Source organism: Nicotiana tomentosiformis, chromosome 1, assembly GCF_000390325.3.
Source record: "Nicotiana tomentosiformis chromosome 1, ASM39032v3, whole genome shotgun sequence".
NCBI lineage: Eukaryota > Viridiplantae > Streptophyta > Magnoliopsida > Solanales > Solanaceae > Nicotiana > Nicotiana tomentosiformis.
In genome coordinates this window covers 34,427,096-34,448,830 of record NC_090812.1, presented here as the reverse complement: position 1 = coordinate 34,448,830, position 21,735 = coordinate 34,427,096, and the positions used below count along the sequence as shown (strand labels likewise).

At 37.3% G+C, this 21,735-nt stretch overlaps 1 protein-coding gene across 1 annotated transcript; it reads right to left on the bottom strand.

Annotated features, from left to right (window-relative positions):
- Positions 1 to 11,963: 11,963 nt before the first annotated feature.
- On the bottom strand, positions 11,964 to 16,205 carry LOC138905491 (uncharacterized). Its single transcript, XM_070194017.1, has 2 exons — positions 15,551 to 16,205; positions 11,964 to 13,151 (listed from the first exon to the last, which is right to left on the bottom strand). The coding sequence occupies exon 2, from the start codon at positions 13,143 to 13,145 to the stop codon at positions 11,964 to 11,966; it is 1,182 nt and encodes a 393-aa protein (XP_070050118.1). The 5' UTR covers positions 13,146 to 13,151; positions 15,551 to 16,205.
- Positions 16,206 to 21,735: the final 5,530 nt, after the last annotated feature.

The following is a 21,735-nucleotide window of genomic DNA, read 5'->3' as shown; positions in this document are numbered from 1 at the left end:
GGACAAGATCTCTCTACTCTTAACCAAAGGTTTTAGTTTCGAGTAAAGGATATGAAAAGAATCATGTTAGTAAACGTTTTTTCTAGCCTTACAAGGTACAAATTTGGATATAATCGGACTTCAATACGGATACCGAATGTCGGAGGGTAAACCCAACCAAAAAAAAAAAGAAGAAAGAGAGCTAAAGAGGTTAATAAGAAAATTGGGGGAGGGGGGGGGGGGGGGTGAGAAGACAAGGCATGGGTTAGAGATAATGACTGGTTTCAATCAGACAAAGTTCACAGATCATACGCCACTATATATGATAAAGAAGAAAATAACCTATCAGCACATATGATGTCAATTAAAGTTAAAATTAGACCCAAAAAGTTTAACAAAAAAATAAAAAGCAAACTTGAGGCCCAATCTGCTATTTAATGTCCCAAAGAGTAATTCCTCTAACGTACGTGCATCATTTTGTTTGCATAATTTTTTTCTACGTCGGAAGGTAGTGTTATTCACTTTATATTAATGTTAGAAGAAGATAATCAGAAAATTTTGTAAGTAAAAGATTCTCGAATTTAAGGTATATTTATAGACCATTTCGCATTGTTTCTGAAAAGGTTTGCAATCTTTCAGAAACAACCATATTTGTTGGAACAGATAGGAATATTTCTGTTGAAATATTGCGGGAAAAATAGAAAAATGGATTTAAAATAATCCGGGAAAGAAAATGGGCCGGACTGGATCGGGTCGCGGGTCATGGGTTATTCCGGATTGAATTTTCGTTAATTAATTTAATTAATTAATTAATTAATTGAAAGAAATTTTGTCCAAAAAGATTAATCAATCAATTTTTGACTGAATCTGAAGTCGAAGCCGAGCTGAGTGAGCGACGACGAGGGCGCGAGGCTTGCCTTCTTCTTAACTCTTTAAGAGCTAGAAGAAGAGCATATGTATATATACCCATCAAAAGCCTTTTCTTCCTCCAATATGTGACAATGTCCCTTTGCCAAGGAGGGAAACTCAAATATTTTATTTTCCCTCCATTTCCCATTCACCCTCTTTATGCTACACCAAGCTTAAAATTAAGCTAAACCAAGCTTAAAAGCCCAACAATCCCCCACATGAATGGGGAATGGCTATAAAATAAAAGAATGCACGGACGCGTGTGTGTTTTACATGCAAGAATTAATTGCATCTGGATAAGTATGTTTTCCTTTGAATTTTTCGTAGTGAACTTATATCGGATATACTCGGTCAGTCGGTAGATTTGATATCTTTGAACCGTCGAGCTTTGTTGTATACCTAGACAACATAAGTCACACAATTAACCCTTAACCATCTATGGTTCTCACGGTTGTGTTCGTTTCAGCCATGAACACCGTCTGGTTTCATGAGTGCTTAGAGAATGGGCCTTTACTTTCATTCCGCTTGAAGCGGCTTACACTTCACACTCACATAGGTGATTTCTAAACGTGTAATCCTATAGATACACTATCTGGTCATATCCTGCCAGACTTAGCAAATCATTAAAAAGCTTTAAGTTTTATTGACTCATCAAAAAGCCTTAATGCTTTACCTCGATTTATGAACATTGCCTTCATCACGAGAATGGGTTGAGTTATTTGAAAATGTTGAACTGCCATTCATAGCTTTGTTTGAACTCTTTGAACCTTGCTCTTGAGATCTCCAGTCTGCTAGGTAGAGTTACAACTATGATGACTTGTTCTAGGCCTTAATCCCGTTCCCTTTGATGATCTTTCAACTGCCTCTCTAGATAGGCCTTTTGTAAGTGGATCCGACACGTTATCTCTTGACTTTACGTAGTCAATCGTGATAATACCACTACAGAGTAGTTGTCTAACGGTATTGTGTCTTCGTCGTATATAACGAGATTTTTCGTTATATATAACGCTCCCTGCCCTGCTTATTGCCGCTTGACTATCACAATGTAACAAATAGGTGACAAAGGTTTGGGCCAAAATGGAATATCTTCCAAGAAATTCCAGAGCCATTCAACTTCTTCACCGGCCTTATCTAAAGCTATGAATTCAGATTCCATTGTAGAACGGGCGATGCATGTTTATTTGGATGATTTCCAAGACACTGCTTCACCCCTAATTGTGAAAACATATCCACTCGTGGATTTAACTTCAGATGATCCAGTGGTCCAATTTGCATCACTATATCCCTCTATCACGGAGGGATATTTGTTATAATGCAAAGCATAATTTTGGATATGTTTGAGATACCCCAAAACTCGTTTCATTGCCATCCAATGTATTTGATTGGGATTACTTGTAAACTGACTCAGTTTACTAATAGCACATGCTATATCTGGTCGCGTACAATTCATGATATACATCAAACTTTCCAATACTCTTGCATAGCCCAGTTGTGAGTCACTTTCACCTTCATTCTTTTGAAGTACATAACTCAAGCCAATTGGAGTCTTGGCAATTTTGAAATCCAAATACTTGAACTTGTCAAGTACCTTTTCAATGTAGTGAGACTGTGATAATGCTAAACCTTGTGGAGTCTTGTGAATTCTGATTCCTAAGAATACATCAGCAACTCCTAAGTCTCTCATGTCGAATTTGCTAGCCAACATGTGCTTAGTAGCATTTATATCTGCCATGTTTTTTCTCATTATCAACATGTCATCAACATATAAACAAACAATGACTTCATATCCTGGAGTATTTTTAATGTAAACACATTTGTCACACTCGTTGATTTTAAACCCACTTGCCAACATTGTTTGGTCAGATTTGGCATGCCATTGTTTGGGTGCTTGTTTAAGTCCATAAAGCGACTTAACAAGTTTGCACACTTTCGTTTCTTTACCAGGAACCACAAAACCCTCAGGTTGTTCCGTGTAAATCTCTTCCTCTAATTCTCCATTTAAGAAAGCTGTTTTAACATCCATTTGATGGATTTTAAGATCATACACGAACGCTACTACCATTAACACCCTAATTGATGTTATCCTCGTTACTGGCGAGTAAGTGCCAAAGTAATCAAGGCCTTCCTTTTGTCTATAACCTTTGACAATAAATCTTGCCTTATATTTTTCAATAGTGCCATCAGCTTTCATTTTCCGTTTAAAGATCCATTTCGAACCTAAAGGCTTATTTCCCGGAGGAAGATCAACCAATTCCCATGTATGGTTATCCAAAATTGATTGAATCTCACTATTGACTGCCTCTTTCCAAAATGCTGAATCAGAAGATTACATTCCTTTGAACCAGATTTTGTGACATCTACTTCAGCGTTTTGGAAAGAGGCAGTCAATAGTGAGATTCAATCAATTTTGGATAACCATACATGGGAATTGGTTGATCTTCCTCCTGGAAATAAGCCTTTAGGTTCGAAATGGATCTTTAAACGGAAAATGAAAGCTGATGGCACTATTGAAAAATATAAGGCAAGATTTATTGTCAAAGGTTATAGACAAAAGGAAGGCCTTGATTACTTTGGCACTTACTCTCCAGTAACGAGGATAACATCAATTAGGGTGTTAATGGTAGTAGCGTTCATGTATGATCTTAAAATCCATCAAATGGATGTTAAAACAACTTTCTTAAATGGAGAATTGAAGGAAGAGATTTACACGGAATAACCTGAGGGTTTTGTAGTTCCTGGTAAAGAAACAAAAGTGTGCAAACTTGTTAAGTCGCTTTATGGACTTAAACAAGCACCCAAACAATGGCATGCCAAATCGGACCAAACAATGTTGGCAAGTGGGTTTAAAATCAACGAGTGTGACAAGTGTGTTTACAATAAAAACACTACAAGACATGAAGTCATTGTTTGTTATATGTTGATGACATGTTGATAATGAGCGAAAACATGGCAGATATAAATGCTACTAAGCGCATGTTGGCTAGTAAATTCAACATGAGAGACTTAGGAGTTGCTGATGTATTCTTAGGAATCAGAATTCACAAGACTCCACAAGGTTTAGCATTATCACAGTCTCACTACATTGAAAAGGTACTTGACAAGTTCAAGTATTTGGATTTCAAAATTACCAAGACTCCAATTGACGTGAGTTATGTACTTCAAAAGAATGAAGGTGAAAGTGACTCACAACTGGGCTATGCAAGAGTATTGGAAAGTTTGATGTATATCATGAATTGTACGCGACCAGATATAGCATGTGCTATTAGTAAACTGAGTCGGTTTACTAGTAATCCCAATCAAATACATTAGATGGCAATGAAACGAGTTTTGGGGTATCTCAAACATATCCAAAATTACGCTTTGCATTATAACAAATATCCTTCCGTGATCGAGGGATATAGTGATGCAAATTGGACCAGTGGATCATCTGAAGTTAAATCCACGAGTGGATATGTTTTCACAATTAGGGGTGAAGCAGTGTCTTGGAAATCATCCAAATAAACATGCATCGCCCGTTCTACAATGAAATCTGAATTCATAGCTTTAGATAAGGCCGGTGAAGAAGCTGAATGGCTCCAGAATTTCTTGGAAGATATTCCATTTTGGCCCAAACCTTTGTCACCTATTTGTATACATTGTGATAGTCAAGCGGCAATAGGCAGGGCAAGGAGCATTATGTATAACGAAAAATCTCGTCATATATGAAGAAGACACAATACCGTTAGACAACTACTCTGTAGTGGTGTTATCACGATTGACTACGTAAAGTCAAGAGATAACGTGTCGGATCCACTTACAAAAGGCCTATCTAGAGAGGCAGTTGAAAGATCATCAAAGGGAACGGGATTAAGGCCTAGAACAAGTCATCATAGTTGTAACTCTACCTAGCAGACTGAAGATCTCAAGAGCTAGGTTCAAAGAGATCAAACAAAGCTATGAATGACGTTTCAACATTTTCAAATAACTCAACCCATCAGAGTATTGAAATTCAGAAACGATTTGAAGTACATAAAAACTTCATCGTTTTATGTGAAATAAATATAAAAACTTTGGTTATTTATTTATTAAACGTACTGATTATTGCTAATTACATTATTGTTTACCCTTTTGTTTTCTTCCATTAATTGAACTCTTCTGTTATTGACAGTGAGAAATGGCAATTGATAACGAAAATTCATCTACGACTGTTGCGGCAACGACGATAGCCTCGTCAAGCCGAACTGTTTTTCCCCCGGCCGAAAAACTGGAGAAATGTTCTGGAGCCCACTTCAAAGGATGGCAGCAAAGGGTGTTCTTTTGGCTTACCACACTTGGTATGCAGAAATTCACTAGTGAATAACCTCCAGTGCCTGCTGCGTACATGCCGGACAACGAGAAATTCATTATTGTTGAGTTGTGGAAACATGCTGATTTTCTTTGCAAAGGCTATATCTTAAGCGCTTTAGAGGATGACTTGTACAATGTGTACAATGCGATGAATACTTTGAAAGAATTATGGGACGCACTTGAGAAGAAGTACAAGACTAAAGATGCATGCTTAAAGAAGTTCGTGGTTGCCAAGTTTCTAGACTATAAAATGATAGACAGGAAAACTGTTGGAACCCAAGTTCAGGAGCTTCAACTTATTTTTCATGACCTTATTAATGAAGGTATGGTCGTGAATGAAGCATTTCAAATGGCTACAATGATTGAAAAATTGCCTCCTTCGTGGAGAGATTTCAAGAACTATATTAAGCACAAACGCAAAGAAATGAAGTTGGAAGATCTTGTGATTCGTCTCAAGATTGAGGAAGACAATAAAACAGCCGAGAAGAAGTCTTGTGTAAATTCAACGATCATAGGATTTAATATCATTGAGGAGACTGCTCCAAAAAGTAAGAAGAGAAAGAGGTCTTTTGGACAGACTAAGGAGCAGAACAAAAATAAATTCAAGGGCAGCTGCTACAATTGTGGAAAGACTGGTCACAAAGCCCCTGACTGTCGTCTCCCGAAAAAAGATAAGAAGAAGGGACAGGCCAACATAGTGGAGAAGAATGATGACATTGATAATTTGTGTGCAATGCTTTCGGAATGTAACCTAGTTGGAAATCCGAAGGAGTGGTGGATTTACTATGGAGCCACTCGATATGTTTGTGCTGTCAAAGAAGCATTTGCGACTTACTCTACTGTTGGTCCCGAAGAAGAGCTTTCCATGGAAAATACTGCAACAACCAAGATTAAAGGTTATGGAAAGATATTCGTGAAGATTACTTTTGGCAAGGTGTTAACGCTCAACAACGTTCTTCATGTTCTTCTTATTTATTGGAGTCAAATAATTTATGGCATATTCGTTTAGGACATGTCAATTACAAAACCTTGCGGAAGTTAATTAATTTAGAAGTATTGCCTAAATTCGAGGGTAATAAATCAAAATGTCAAATATGTGTTGAATCTAAGTTTGTAAAACATCCTTATAAGTCTATTGAAAGGAATTCAAATCCTTTAGACTTAATTCATACTGAAATTTGTGATATGAAGTCGACACCATCTCGAGGTGGGAAAAAATATTTTATTACTTTTATTGATGGTTGCGTTTGATATTGTTATCTTTATTTGCTTAATAGTAAGGATGAAGCAATTGAAGCATTTAAGCAATACAAGAATGAAGTGGAGAATCAATTGAATAAAAAGATCAAAATGATTAGAAGTGATAGGGGTGGAGAATATGAATCTCCGTTTGCAGAAATATGTTCGGAATATGGAATTATTCATCAAATTACAACACTTTACACACCTCAATCCAATGGAATTGCGAAAAGGAAAAATCGGACATTAAAGGAAATGATGAATTCTTTATTAATAAGTTCTGGATTACCACAGAGTGTGTGTGTGTGGGGGGGGGGGGGGGGAAGCAATCCCTACAGATAACCGAATACTCAACAGAGTACCCCACAGCAAAATGCAAACTATTCCGTATGAAAAATGGAAAGGAAGAAAACTCAACTTGAAATATTTCAAAGTGTGGGGGTACCTAGCAAAGGTACACGTTCCTTTACATAAAAGGGTTAAAATCGGACCAAAAAATATAGATTGCATTTTCATTGGATATGCTACAAACAGTAAAGCATGTCGGTTTTTGGTTCATAAATCTGATAATCCCGAAATTCATGTTAATACGGTAATTGAATCAGATAATGTTGAATTCTTTAAAAGCATCTATCCGTATAAAACTGAATGCGAGTCGTTAAGTGAAAGACCTAAACGGCCTCAGGAAGAAACAAAGGAAAATAATACAAGTATAGAAGATCCAAGGCGTAGCAAACGTCAAAGAACATCTACTTCCTTTGGACCAGATTTTGTGACATTGTTGCTTGAAAATGAGCCTCAATCTTTTAAAGCAGCTATGTCATCTTCTGATTCAGCGTTTTGGAAAGAGGCAGTCAATAGTGAGATTCAATCAATTTTGGATAACCATACATGGGAATTAGTTGATCTTCTTCCGGGAAATAAGCCTTTAGGTTCGAAATGGATCTTTAAACGGAAAATGAAAGCTGATGGCACTATTGACAAATATAAGGCAAGACTTGTTGTCAAAGGTTATATACAAAAGGAAGGCCTTGATTACTTTGACACTTACTCGCCAGTAATGAGGATAACATCTATTAGGGTGTTAGTGGCACTAGCGGCCGTGGATAATCTTGAAATCCATCAAATGGATGTTAAAACAGCTTTCTTAAATGGACAATTAGAGGAAGAGATTTACATGGAACAATCTGAGGGTTTTGTGATTCCTGGTAAAGAAAAAAAAGTGTGCAAACTTGTTAAGTCGCTTTATGGACGTAAACAAGCACACAAACAATGGCATGCTAAATTTGACCAAACAATGTTGGCAAGTGGGTTTAAAATCAACGAGTGTGACAAATGTGTTTATATTAAAAATACTCCAGGACATGAAGTCATTGTTTATTTATATTTTGATGACATGTTGACAATGAGCAAAAACATGGCGGAAATAAATGCTACTAAGCGCATGTTGGCTAGCAAATTCGACATGAAAGACTTAGGAGTTGCTATTGTGATCTTAGAAATCAGAATTCACAAGACTCCACAATGTCTAGAATTATCACAGTCTCACTACATTGAAAAGGTACTTGAAAAGTTCAAGTATTTAGATTTCAAAATTACCAAGACTCCAATTGACGTGAGTTATGCACTTCCAAAGAATGAAAGTAAAAGTGACTCACAACTGGACTATGCAAGAGTATTGAGAAGTTTTATGTATATCATGAATTGTACGTGACCAGATATAGCATGTGCTATTAGTAAACTGAGTCGGTTTACTAGCCTTTGCAAAGCAAATCTGCCTGTTTCCACGCCTCAACAATCATGAATTTCTCGTTGTCCGGCATGTCCGCAGCTGGCACTGGAGGTTCTTCACTAGTGAATTTCTGCATACCAAGTGTGGTAAGCCAAAAGAACACGCTTTTCTTCCATCCTTTGAAGTTGGCTCCAGAACATTTCTCCAGTTTTTCGGCCGGGGGAAAAACAGTTCGGCTTGACGAGGCTATCGTCGTTGCCGCAACAGTCGTAGATGAATTTTCGTTATCAATTGCCATTTCTCACTGTCAATAACATAAGAGTTCAATTAATAGCAGAAAACAGAAGGATAAACAATACTATAATTAGCAATAACCAGTACGTTTAATAAATAAAAAACCAAAGTTTTTATATTTATTTCACAGAAAACGATGAAGTTTTTATGTACTTCAAATCATTTCTGAATTTCAATACTCTGATGAAGTTTTTATATCTTCAAGTCAGAATAGTAAAATTCAGAAAGAGTAGAAAACCACACAGTTTTTAATCTCCACAAACAGAATACAAAATACAATAATATAATTTCCTTAAGATTGTTATTCACTCTATATTACTGTAATAAACAATAAAAACCATTAAACTTTCTGAAATAGAAACAGAAACATTCTGGAAAAACAATATTGGAATAAATCGAGCCCACCTAATGCACAGTGTGTACTTAAGAAAATTATTTCCCTCAAGTACCCGAGGTGTTGGAATATTATCCTCCCAGGATAGAACGATTTAACTCACCAGCGTATTGGCACCAAAAACTCTGGTGAACTTCGAACCACTCAATGATCGCAAAACACACTAAAAAATATTGTGCAGAAGAAGAAGAAGAAGAAGAAGAAGAAGAAGAAGAAGAAGAAGAAGAAGAAGGAAAAGATAATAAGAAAATTTTGTAAGTAAAGATTCTGGGATTCAAGGCATATTTATAGACCATTTGGCATTGTTTCTAAAAAGGTTTACAACCTTTCAGAAACAGTCATAGCTGTTGGAACAGGTGAAAATATTTCTGTTGAAATATTGTTGGAACGGGTCGCGGGTCATGGGTTATTCCAGATTGAATTTTCGTTAATTAAATAATTGAAAGGAATTTTATCCAAAAAGATTAATCAATCAATCTTTGACCAGAAAACTGTGTGGTTTTCTAATCCTTAAGGAATATAGAGTGAATAACAATCTTAAGGAAATTATATTATTGTATTTTGTATTCTGTTTGTAGAGATTAAAAACTGTGTGGTTTTCTACTCCTTCTGAATTTTACTATTCTGACTTGAAGATATAAAAACTTCATCAGAGTATTGAAATTCAGAAACGATTTGAAGTACATAAAAACTTCATCGTTTTCTGTGAAATAAATATAAAAACTTTGATTTTTTATTTATTAATCGTACTTGTTATTGCTAATTACAATATTGTTTACCCTTCTGTTTTCTGCCATTAATTGAACTCTTCTGTTATTGACAGTGAGAAATGGCAATTGATAACGAAAATTCATCTACGACTGTTGCGGCAACGACGATAGCCTCGTCAAGCCGAACTGTTTTTTCCCCGGCCGAAAAACTGAAGAAATGTTCTGGAGCCAACTTCAAAGGATGGAAGCAAAGGGTGTTCTTTTGGCTTACCACACTTGGTATATAGAAATTCACTAATGAAGAACCTCTAGTGCCTGCTGCGGACATGCCGGACAACGATAAATTCATGATTGTTGAGGCGTGGAAATAGGCAGATTTTCTTTGCAAAGGCTGGTAAACCGACTCAGTTTACTAATAGCACATGCTATATCTGGTCACGTACAATTCATGATATACATAAAACTTCTCAATACTCTTGCATAGTCCAGTTGTGAGTCACTTTTACTTTCATTCTTTTGAAGTGCATAACTCACGTCAATTGCAGTCTTGGTAATTTTGAAATCTAAATACTTAAACTTGTCAAGTACCTTTTCAATTTAGTGAGACTGTGATAATGCTAGACCTTGTGGAGTCTTGTGAATTCTGATTCCTAAGATCACAATAGCAACTCCTAAGTCTTTCATGTCGAATTTGCTAGCTAACATGCGCTTAGTAGCATTTATTTCCGCCATGTTTTTGCTCATTGTCAACATGTCATCAAAATATAAACAAACAATGACTTCATGTCCTGGAGTATTTTTAATATAAACACATTTGTCACACTCGTTGATTTTAAACCCACTTGCCAACATTGTTTGGTCAAATTTAGCATGCCATTGTTTGTGTGCTTGTTTAAGTCCATAAAGCGACTTAACAAGTTTGCACACTTTCTTTTCTTTACCAGGAATCACAAAACCCTCAGATTGTTCCATGTAAATCTCTTCCTTTAATTGTCCATTTAAGAAAGCTGTTTTAACATCCATTTGATGGATTTCAAGATCATCCACGGCAGCTAGTGCCACTAACACCCTAATAGATGTTATCCTCGTTACTGGTGAGTAAGTGTCAAAGTAATCAAGGCCTTCCTTTTGTATATAACCTTTGACAACAAGTCTTGCCTTATATTTCTCAATAGTGCCATCAGCTTTTATTTTCCATTTAAAGATCCATTTCGAACCTAAAGGCTTATTTCCCGGAAGAAGATCAACCAATTCCCATGTATGGTTATCCAAAATTGATTGAATCTCACTATTGACTGCCTCTTTCCAAAACGCTGAATCAGAAGATGACATAGCTGCTTTAAAAGATTGAGGCTCATTTTCAAGCAACAATGTCACAAAATCTGGTTCAAAGGAAGTAGATGTTCTTTGACGTTTGCTACGCCTTGGATCTTCTATACTTGGAGTTTTTTCTTTGGTTCTTCCTGAGGCCGTTTAGGTCTTTCACTTAACGACTCGCATTCAGTTTTATACGGATAGATGCTTTTAAAGAATTCAACATTATCTGATTTAATTACCGTATTAACATGAATTTTGGGATTATCAGATTTATGAACCAAAAACCGACATGCTTTACTGTTTGTAGCATATCCAATGAAAACGCAATCTACAGTTTTTGGTCCGATTTTAACCCTTTTAGGTAAAGGAACTTGTACCTTTGCTAGGTACCCCCACACTTTGAAATATTTCAAGTTGGGTTTTCTTCCTTTCCATTTTTCATACGGAATAGTTTGTATTTTGCTGTGGGGTACTCTGTTGAGTATTCGGTTATCTGTAGGGATTGCTTCCCCCTCCCCCCACACACACACACACTCTGTGGTAATCCAGAACTTATTAATAAAGAATTCATCATTTCCTTTAATGTCCGATTTTTCCTTTTCGCAATTCCATTGGATTGAGGTGTGTAAGGTGTTGTAATTTGATGAATAATTCCATATTCCGAACATATTTCTGCAAACGGAGATTCATATTCTCCACCCCTATCACTTCTAATCATTTTGATCTTTTTATTCAATTGATTCTCCACTTCATTCTTGTATTGCTTAAATGCTTCAATTTCTTCATCCTTACTATTAAGCAAATAAAGATAACAATATCAAACGCAACCATCAATAAAAGTAATAAAATATTTTTTCCCACCTCGAGATGGTGTCGACTTCATATCACAAATTTCAGTATGAATTAAGTCTAAAGGATTTGAATTCCTTTCAATAGACTTACTTATAAGGATGTTTTACAAACTTAGATTCAACACATATTTGACATTTTGATTTATTACCCTCGAATTTAGGCAATACTTCTAAATTAATTAACTTCCGCAAGGTTTTGTAATTGACATGTCCTAAACGAATATGCCATAAATTATTTGACTCCAATAAATAAGAAGAACATGAAGAATGTTGTTGAGCGTTAATACCTTGCCAAAAGTAATCTTCAGGAATATCTTTCCATAACCTTCAATCTTGGTTGTTGCAGTATTTTCCATTGAAAGCTCTTCTTTGGGACCAACAGTAGAGTAAGTCGCAAATGCTTCTTTGACAGCACAAACATGTCGAGTGGCTCCATAGTAAATCCACCACTCCTTCGGATTTCCAACTAGGTTGCATTCCGAAAGCATTGCACATAAATCATCTATGTCATCATTCTTCTCCACTATGTTGGCCTGTCCCTTCTTCTTATCTTTTTTCGGGAGACGACAGTCATGGGCTTTGTGACCAGTCTTTCCACAATTGTAGCAGCTACCCTTGAATTTATTTTTGTTCTGCTCCTTTGTCTGTCCAAAAGACCTCTTTCTCTTCTTACTTTTTGGAGCAGTCTCCTCAATGATATTAGCTCCCATGATCGTTGAATTTCCACAAGAGTTCTTCTCGGCTGTTTTATTGTCTTCCTCAATCTTGAGACGAATCACAAGATCTTCCAACTTCATTTCTTTGCGTTTGTGCTTAATATAGTTCTTGAAATCTCTCCATGAAGGAGGCAATTTTTCAATCATTGCAGCCACTTGAAATGCTTCATTCACGACCATACCTTCATTAATAAGGTCATGAAAAATAAGTTGAAGCTCCTGAACTTGGGTTCCAACAGTTTTCCTGTCTATCATTTTATAGTCTAGAAACTTGGCAACCACGAACCTCTTTAAGCATGCATCTTCAGTCTTGTACTTCTTCTCAAGTGCGTCCCATAATTCTTTCGAAGTATTCATCGCACTGTACACATTGTACAAGTCATCCTCTAAAGCGCTTAAGATATAGCCTTTGCAAAGAAAATCTGCCTGTTTCCACGCCTCAACAATACTGAATTTCTCGTTGTTCGGCATGTCCGCAGCAGGCAGTGGAGGTTCTTCACTAGTAAATTTCTGTATACCAAGTGTGGTAAGCCAAAAGAACACCCTTTGCTGCCATCCTTTGAAGTTGGCTCCAGAACATTTCTCCAGTTTTTCGGCCGGGGGAAAAACAGTTCGGCTTGACAAGGCTATCGTCGTTGCCGCAACAGTCGTAGATGAATTTTCGTTATCAATTGCCATTTCTCACTGTCAATAACAGAAGAGTTCAATTAATGACATAAAACAGAAGGGTAAACAATACTATAATTAGCAATAACCAGTACGTTTATTAAATAAAAAACCAAAGTTTTTATATTTATTTCACAGAAAACGATGAAGTTTTTATGTACTTTAAATCGTTTCTGAATTTGAATACTCTGATGAAGTTTTTATATCTTCAAGTCAGAATAGTAAAATTTAGAAGGAGTATAAAACCACATAGGTTTTAATCTCCACAAACAGAATACAAAATACAATAATATAATTTTCTTTAGATTGTTATTCACTCTATATTACTGTAATAAACAATAAAAACTATTAAACTTTCTGAAATAGAAACAGAAACAGAAAGTTAGTAGAACCAGTTTTACAAAATAAATTCTGGAAAAATAATATTAGAATAAATCGAGCCCACTGAATGCACAGTGTGTCCTTAAAGAAATTATTTTCCTCAAGTACCCTAGGTGTTGGAATATTATCCTCCCAAGATAGAACGATTTAACTCACCAGCGTATTGGTATCAAAACCTCTGGTGAACTTCGAACCACTCAATGATCGCAAAACACACTAAAAAATGTTCTGGGATTCAAGGCATATTTATAGACCATTTGGCAATGTTTCTGAAAAGGTTTGCAACCTTTCAGAAAAAGCCATAGTTGTTGGAACAGGTGGAAATATATTTGTTGAAATATTGCGGGAAAAACAGAAAAAACGGATTTAAAATAATTCGGGAAAGAAAATGAGCCAGACCGGACCGGGTTGCAGGTCATGGGTTATTCCGAATTGAATTTTCGTAAATTAATTTAATTAATTAATTAAATAATTAGAAGAAATTTTGTCCAAAAATATTAATCAATCAATTTTTGACCAAATCCAAATCCAAATCCAAAGCCAAAGTCGAGCGAGCGACGATGACGGCGGCGCGAGGCTTGCCTTCTTCTTAACTTTTTAAGAGCTAGAAGATGAGCAATTGTATATATACTCATCAAAAGCCGTTTCTTTCTCCAATATGGGACAATGTCCCTTTGTCAAGGAGAAAAACTCAAATATTTTATTTTTCCTCCATTTTCCATTCACCCTCTTTAAGCTACACCAAGCTTAAAATTAAGCTAAACCAAGCTTAAAAGCCCAACAATCCCCCACATGAATGGGGAATGGCTATAAAATAAAGGAATGCACGGACGCGTGTGTGTTTTACATGTAAGAATTAATTGTATCTGGATAAGTAGGTTTCCCTTTGAACTTTCGGTAGTGAACTTATATCGGATATACTCGGTCAATCGGTAGATTTGATATCTTTGAACCTTCGAGCTTTGTTGTATACCTAGGCAACATAAGTCACACAATTAATGTCACACCCCTTTTTACCCCCAAAAGAGATATATGATATGGATAGTGGGTTAAAGAGTTTTTCCAATTAAAGTGACAATTCTGAAATAGGGATTATTTTGTCATTTAGAGTCGCCACTTGGAATTGATTTTTAGTATTCCAAGTCACCTTTTATTTGAATCTCTAGTCAAAGGAAGGTTTGACTCTATAATTATTGGTCTACGAAAATAAAGTACGGGTAAGGAATTCTATTGACCGAGTAGAAGGTGTAAGGCATTCCTCGAGTCCCGTGGTTCTAGCACAATCGCTTTATTGACTATATTTTGCTTATATTATTTTTGAACAAACTGTGTTTTAATGAATTTCCATATTTTATATATCCGCTCTTAATGCTTGATTATTAGAATTATTAAAAGAAGTTTTGAATAAAATAAGATATCGTAACCACACTACGCAAGCGAATGCGTGATTGAGATGAAATTTATTAATTTTGCCATAACAGCGTTACGCAAGCAAATCCGCAATCATGATAAAGGATTATTAATACGTTATTACTCTAAGAAAAATTACTATATTTTATATTGATTTATAGGGAAAATAGGCCAGCAAAATAAATTCATTTGGCCAAACATGTTTCTAGTAGACCCGTTTAAACACTAACATGAGGGATAGGCTAAAAGCACATTACTATATGCATAATATTAAATACTAGTTAATAACATGGAATAGAACAAACTAAGGATAAAAATTAATTAAAATTTCTATGGCCAATTAATACTACCACTAGCTTAAACCCACAATCTATTAATTGCTGCCAAACAAACACATGGCCCATTATTTTTGTTTGATACCCCAAAATCATATGGCCAATATCCACGCAGCTACTGCCTTCCCCAATATTCTAAACAAAATTAATTCACAATGAGACATTCAAAGAGATCCTATGCTCATGGCATCAACAGAAGACAAGCAAAACACATAGACAAGGATTCATGAACAATAAACAAATTTTAATAGAACGATTAAAGAACTTCAATAAAAAATGGTAAGGATGAACCTTTACGTTCAACAAATAAGCCTCTTCAATAGATCCAAACATAAAGCTCCATCATCATCAAAAATACATGAAACCCCGAAGCTACATCCGAAAAAAGAACCCGAACAAGACCCGCGACAAGAGACCGCACCGGAACCTCGACTCGATTAAAAATGGTACTTTAAAGGCCGGTTTGAGCGTATTTTGTTGGCTGTTTCGTGGTCAGTTTTGGGGTGGAAAAGAGATGATATTTAGATGAGCTCTCAACTGGTTTTCAGGCTGAGGGAGGTCATTTTTTCCATGAAAAGATAAGCAGCAGCATCTGCATTTTTTAGCTCTTTCAATGGCTGAAAATTGTTGCCCGTTTTTTGAGCTTTTGCTTGGCTATTTTCGCAGCTGATTTTTGTTGAAAAAATGGGTTGTTTTCTTGTTGATTTTTATGGCATTTTTCAGCTGAGTTTTGGGGACATTTCAGCTGTATTTTTTAGCTTCGTTTCAGGGGTAAAAGGGTATATTTTCTGGACTAAAAAGAGCGACTGGTTTGGGGTGGTTGAGTGCAGCATTTTCGGATAGAAAATAGAGGAAAACTCCACTACTTTTTTCTCAAAGGAAGAGAAAAGCTCACTTTTACCCGATCCCCTATGTTTTCTCTCCCCTCTTTTTTGACTTTCCTCCTCCCTTTTTGATTTTTCTCCTCCGCTTTTTGACTTTCCTCCTCCCTTTTTGATTTTCTCCTCCCCTTTTTGACTTTTTGTTGTATGTATTTATATTAGTTAGAGAGAGTGGGAGTGTGAATTATTAAAGAGTAAGAGTGTGGGAAGTGGGAAGTGGGAAGTTAGGTATTGGTGAGATGAGTGAAAAATAATTCACGCATAGTCAAAAATTAGGTACTCACAGTATGCCTCTCTTTGCTTGGAAACATGAAGAGTTTTCAGGCAAAGAAAATATGAGCGATATGACTAATTTTTGGCTATACCAGTATTCAAAAGGTAAAAGATAATAGAAAAGAGTGCAACAGAGTCCTGATTTTGGACATCCTACATATCCCGGGTTATAAGGGAATGAAGTCGCGTGTAGTTCAAGAAAAATGATGGAATGCTGAGTTGGAGAGTCGAGTGAGGTTCCATCGAGAATCCGATCTGTGATCCTGTTATTACATCAAAATCAAAAAATACTAAACAATCTTATCAGCTATGAATTACTAGATTCCTATTTATAAGTCTTCTAAAACTTTATCTTGAATCTTGACTGGTTCTTCACGCAGACTCTGATCTGAACCTTGATGCTTGCTAGCTGCAGGTGCCAGTTCATTTTTCTACGGCCACTTATGATGAAGACGGGAAATGCAATGCTCGTGACTTCGGTTATGTATTGAGCAGTTCACATCTTTTTATCCACTTCTGCATTTTGGATTCACTTCTTTTTCTTTTCTTTTCTTTATTCTGGATTGAGAATTCTTCTTTTGGTCATCTCGAACCTTGTGTCTCGAGGTAAAACCTGCTCAGACACCAAAACAAACAAACAAACGAAATATTTCTGCCCCAGTTTTCAATAGGAAAATTTCGTGAGTTATTGTAACAGTTTTCAGTCGGGAATGGTGTACCCTGAGAAAACATGAAGATGATTTTGATTTTTTTTTTTTGGAATGGTGTACCCTTCTTGTCAAAATGATATCTCAACTAAGGATTGATGTACCTTATGTTGGAGAAATGCAACTAAGGAATTGTGTAACATATATTAATAAAGATGTCAGGGAGTGGTGTACCCTGCTTTTAAGCTCAAATCAACTAGGGAGTAGTGTACCCTATGTTGGAAAGCACAGCTAGGGATTAGTATACCCTATACTGGAAAGGAGATCAGGGAGTGGTGTACCCTGCATTTAAGCTCTCAATTAAGGAGTGTAGATTCTATGTTGGAAAATATAGCTAGGGATTGGTGTACCCTATACTGGTAAGGATACTAGGGAGTGGTGACCCTATGTCGCAAAACACAATTAGGGATTGATGTATCCTGATACTGGTAAGGAAATATAACCACGGGTTGGTACTCTGTATTACAGAAAAGGAAATATAACCAGTGGTTGGTGTCTTGTATTACCGAAAGGAGTTTAACCTGGGGTTGGTACCCTGTATTACCTAAATGAGTGTAACCATGAGTTGGTACCCTGTATTACCGAAATAAGTGTAACCAGGGTTGGTACCCTGTATTATCGAAAGGAATGTAACGAGGGGCTGGTACCCTGTATTACTGAAAAAGAATATAACTAGGGGTTAGTACCCTGTATTATTGAGAAGGATTATAACCAGGGGTTTGCGCCCAGTATTACTGAAAGGAAGTGTAACCAGGTGTTGGTGCCCTGTATTACTTAAAAGGAATGTAACCAGGGGTTGGCGCCCTATATTACTGAAAGGAAGTATAGCCAGGTGTTCATGCCCTGTATTACCGAAAAGGAATGTAACCAGGGGTTGGCACCCTGTATATACTGAAAGGAAGTGTAACTAGGGGTAGATGCCTTGTATTACTGAAAGGAAGTATAACCAGGGGTTGGTGCCCTGTATTACTGAAAAGAAATATAACCAGGTGTTGGCGCCCAGTATTACTAAACAGAAAATGTAACCAGGGATTGGTGCCTTGTAACATTGAAAAGAAAATGTAACCAAAGTTTGGATTCTTATATTACTGAAAATGAAATGTAACCAAGGATTGGTGCCCTATATTATTGATATGAAATGTAACCAGGGGTTGGCGCCCTATATTACTGAAAAATGCTGAATCCCCTAGGAAAAACAGTTCTACCTGGGTTAAGCTACGTAAAACAACCTGACCGAAGAGTACTTCTACCTAGAAATATGAGCTGGATCCCCATAGGTGAAAAGGTTCTACCTCGGTTAAGCTACGTAAAACAACCTGAGCAAAGAGTACTTCTACCTGGAAATATGAGCTGGATCCCCCTAGGCGAAACGTTTCTACCTAATTTAAGCTACGTAAAACAGCCTGAGCAAAAAGTACTTCTACCCGAAAACATAAACTGGAACCCCTTAGGCGAAAAGGTTCTACCTGGGTTAAGCTACTAACAACTTGAGTGAAAAGTACTTCTACCCGGAACTATGAGCTAGATCCCCCTAGACGAAAGGGTTCTACCTTAGTTAAGCTATGTAAAACATCCTGAGCGAAAAGTACTTCTACCCGGAAATATGAGTTGGATCCCCCTAGGATAAAAAGTTCTACCTGGGTTAAGCTACGTATAACAACCTGAGCGAAGAGTACTTCTACCCGAAACTATGAGCTAGATCCCCCTAGGCGAAGGGATTCTACTTGAATTAAGCTACGTAAAACATCCAGAGCGAAGAGTAATTCTACTCAGAACAATGAGCTAGATCTACCTAGGCGAAAGGGTTCTGCCTGAGTTAAGCTACATAAAACATCCTGAGCGAAGAGTACTTCTACCCGGAAATATGAGCTGGATCCCCCTAGGTGAAAAGGTTCTACCTAGGTTAAGCTACGTAAACATCCTGAGCAAAGAGTACTTCTACCCGGAACTATGAGCTTGATCCCCCTAGGCTTAAAGGTTCTACCTAGATTAAGCTACGTAAAACATCTTGAGCGAACAGTACATCTACCCGGAACTATGAGCTTGATTCTCCTAGGCTTAAAGTTTCTACCTGGGTTAAGATACGTAAAATATCTTGACCGAAGAGTACTTTACCCGAAACTAAGAGCTGGATCCCCCTAGGCAGAAAGGTTCTACCTGGGTTATGCTACGTAAAACATCCTGAGCGAAGCGTACTTCTACCCAGAACTATGATCTGGATCCCCCTAGGTGAAAAGGTTCTACCTGGGTTAAGCTACGTAAAACATTCTGAGCGAAAAGTACTTCTACCCGGAACTATGAGCTGGATCCCTTAGAAGAAAAGGTTCTACCTGGGTTAAGCTACGTAAAATAGCCTGAGCGAAGTGTACTTCTACCCAGAACTATGAGCTGGATCCCCCTAGGCGAAAAGGTTCTACCTGGGTTAAGCTACATAAAACATCCTGAGAGAAGAGTATTTCTAACCGAAACTTTGAGCTGGATCCCCCTAGGCGACAAGGTTCTACTTGGGTTAAGCTACGTAAACATACTGAGCAAAGAGTACTTCTACCCAGAACTATGAGCTTGATCCCCCTAGGCTTAAAGGTTCTACCTGGGTTAAGCTACGTAATATATCCTGAGCGAAGAGTACTTCTACCCGGAACTATGAGCTTGATCCCCCTAGGCTTAAAGGTTCTACCTGGCTTAAGCTACGTAAAACATCCTGAGTGAAGAGTACTTCTACCCGGAACTATAAGCTGGATCCCCCTAGGCAGAAAGGTTCTACATGGGTTAATCTACGTAAAACAAACCTGGGGGAATAGTACTTCTACCCGGAACTATGAGCTGGATCCCCCTAGGCGAAAAATTTCTACCTGGGTTAAGCTATGTAAAACATCCTAAGCGAAGAGCACTTCTACCCGGAAACTATGAGCTGGATTTCCCTAGGCAAAAAGGTTCTACCTGGGGTAAGCTACGTAAAACATCCTGAGCGAAGAGTACTTCTACCAGGAAACTATGAGTTGGATCCCCCTTGGCGAAAAGGTTCTACCTGGGTTAAGCTACATAAAACATCCGGAGCAAAAAGTACTTCTACCCGGAACTATGAGCTGGATTCCCCTTGGTGAAAAGGTTCTACCTGGGTTAAGCTACGTAAAACAAACTTGGGCAAATAATACTTCTACCCAGAAATATGAGCTGAATCCCCCTAGGCGAAAATGTTCTACCTGGGTTAAGCTATGTTAAACAAGCCTAGGCGAAGAGTACTTCTACCCGAAACTATGATCTGGATCCCCCTAGGCGAAAAGGTTCTACCTGGGTTGAGCTACGTAAAACATCCTGAGCGAAGAGTACTTCTACCCGGAACTATGAGCTAGATCCCCCTAGGCGAAAAGGTTCTACCTGGGTTAAGCTACAAAAAACATCTTGAGCAAAAAGTACTTCTACCCGGAACTATGAGCTGGATTCCCCTAGGTGAAAAGGTTTTACCTGGGTTAAGCTACATAAAATATCCCGAGCGAAGAGTACTTCTATCCGGAACTATGAGCTGGATCCCCTAGGCAAAAAGGTTCTACCTAAGTTAAGCTACGAAAATGGGAGGTGTGAATAGTAGTAACTGATGCTGAAAATAAAAGAAAATGGAGATTTTGAGAAACTTACCTTTTGTGACGTTCGTCCTTTGAGAATCCCCATTATGCGCTGATTTGTTCCTGCTTCAGATAAAGAAAAATTATGAGTTTTCAAAGTGGTGGTCAGTTTGTGGCCTTGATGTCTTTGGCAGCTAGGCTTTGTGCGCATTCGCTTCAGGAAGACCGACTGTATTGGTAGTTGGCTACACTGCTGATACACTCTGTTGTTGCTTTCAAGTGACTTTTGCTCTCTGTACCAACCCTGATTGTGTTTGTGGCTCAATTATCCTTATCCCAACTTGAGATCTTTGCTTAGGTCACCTTTTCTGATATCTTGAATGGCTTCTTACTTTTCGAGCAATTTATTTGTCAGAGAGAATCACAACTAGGTATGTGCTTTTTTCCTTAATGTGCACACTTCACAGTCTCTGTTCAGTACTACAGGGAACCCATAATCAATCTTGCGGTCTTTTCTTTGCTTGTTTTTAACAAGTAGGCAGACATAAATATCTTTCGGGAAACCTTTGTATTGCACGAATCCTCAAGACTTGTCGACTGTAACAACTGTATGTGCATGTTACTTCTCCGATAATGTTATCTTGAATGTTCTGGCCAGAATTTGCTTTGTGAAACTGAAAAGCTGATAGCAGATTTTGAAATCCTTTCTTACTTGTTTTGACAAGGACTGACTCAAAGAAAAGGATATAATGATGCGAAGAAACAATATTTACAAGAGATGCCTTCATGAGGAAGGATAGAATGAAGAGGTTTTTATATATATATATATATATATATATATATGAAGAAGGAAGAGGCTTTGTTCGTTTTCTTTTGAATGAGGTAACTAGCCTTAATGATCATGACATGCATTTTGGACTCGACGGCCCGATCTATCAAATTGATCTAATCATTCCTTTCGTTATTCCTTCGGGCATTGAAGTCGGGCTTGTTTGTGTCAATTCTTTGCATCAGTTTCATGACTTACTTTCGACTAGTGGTGCCTCGAGATA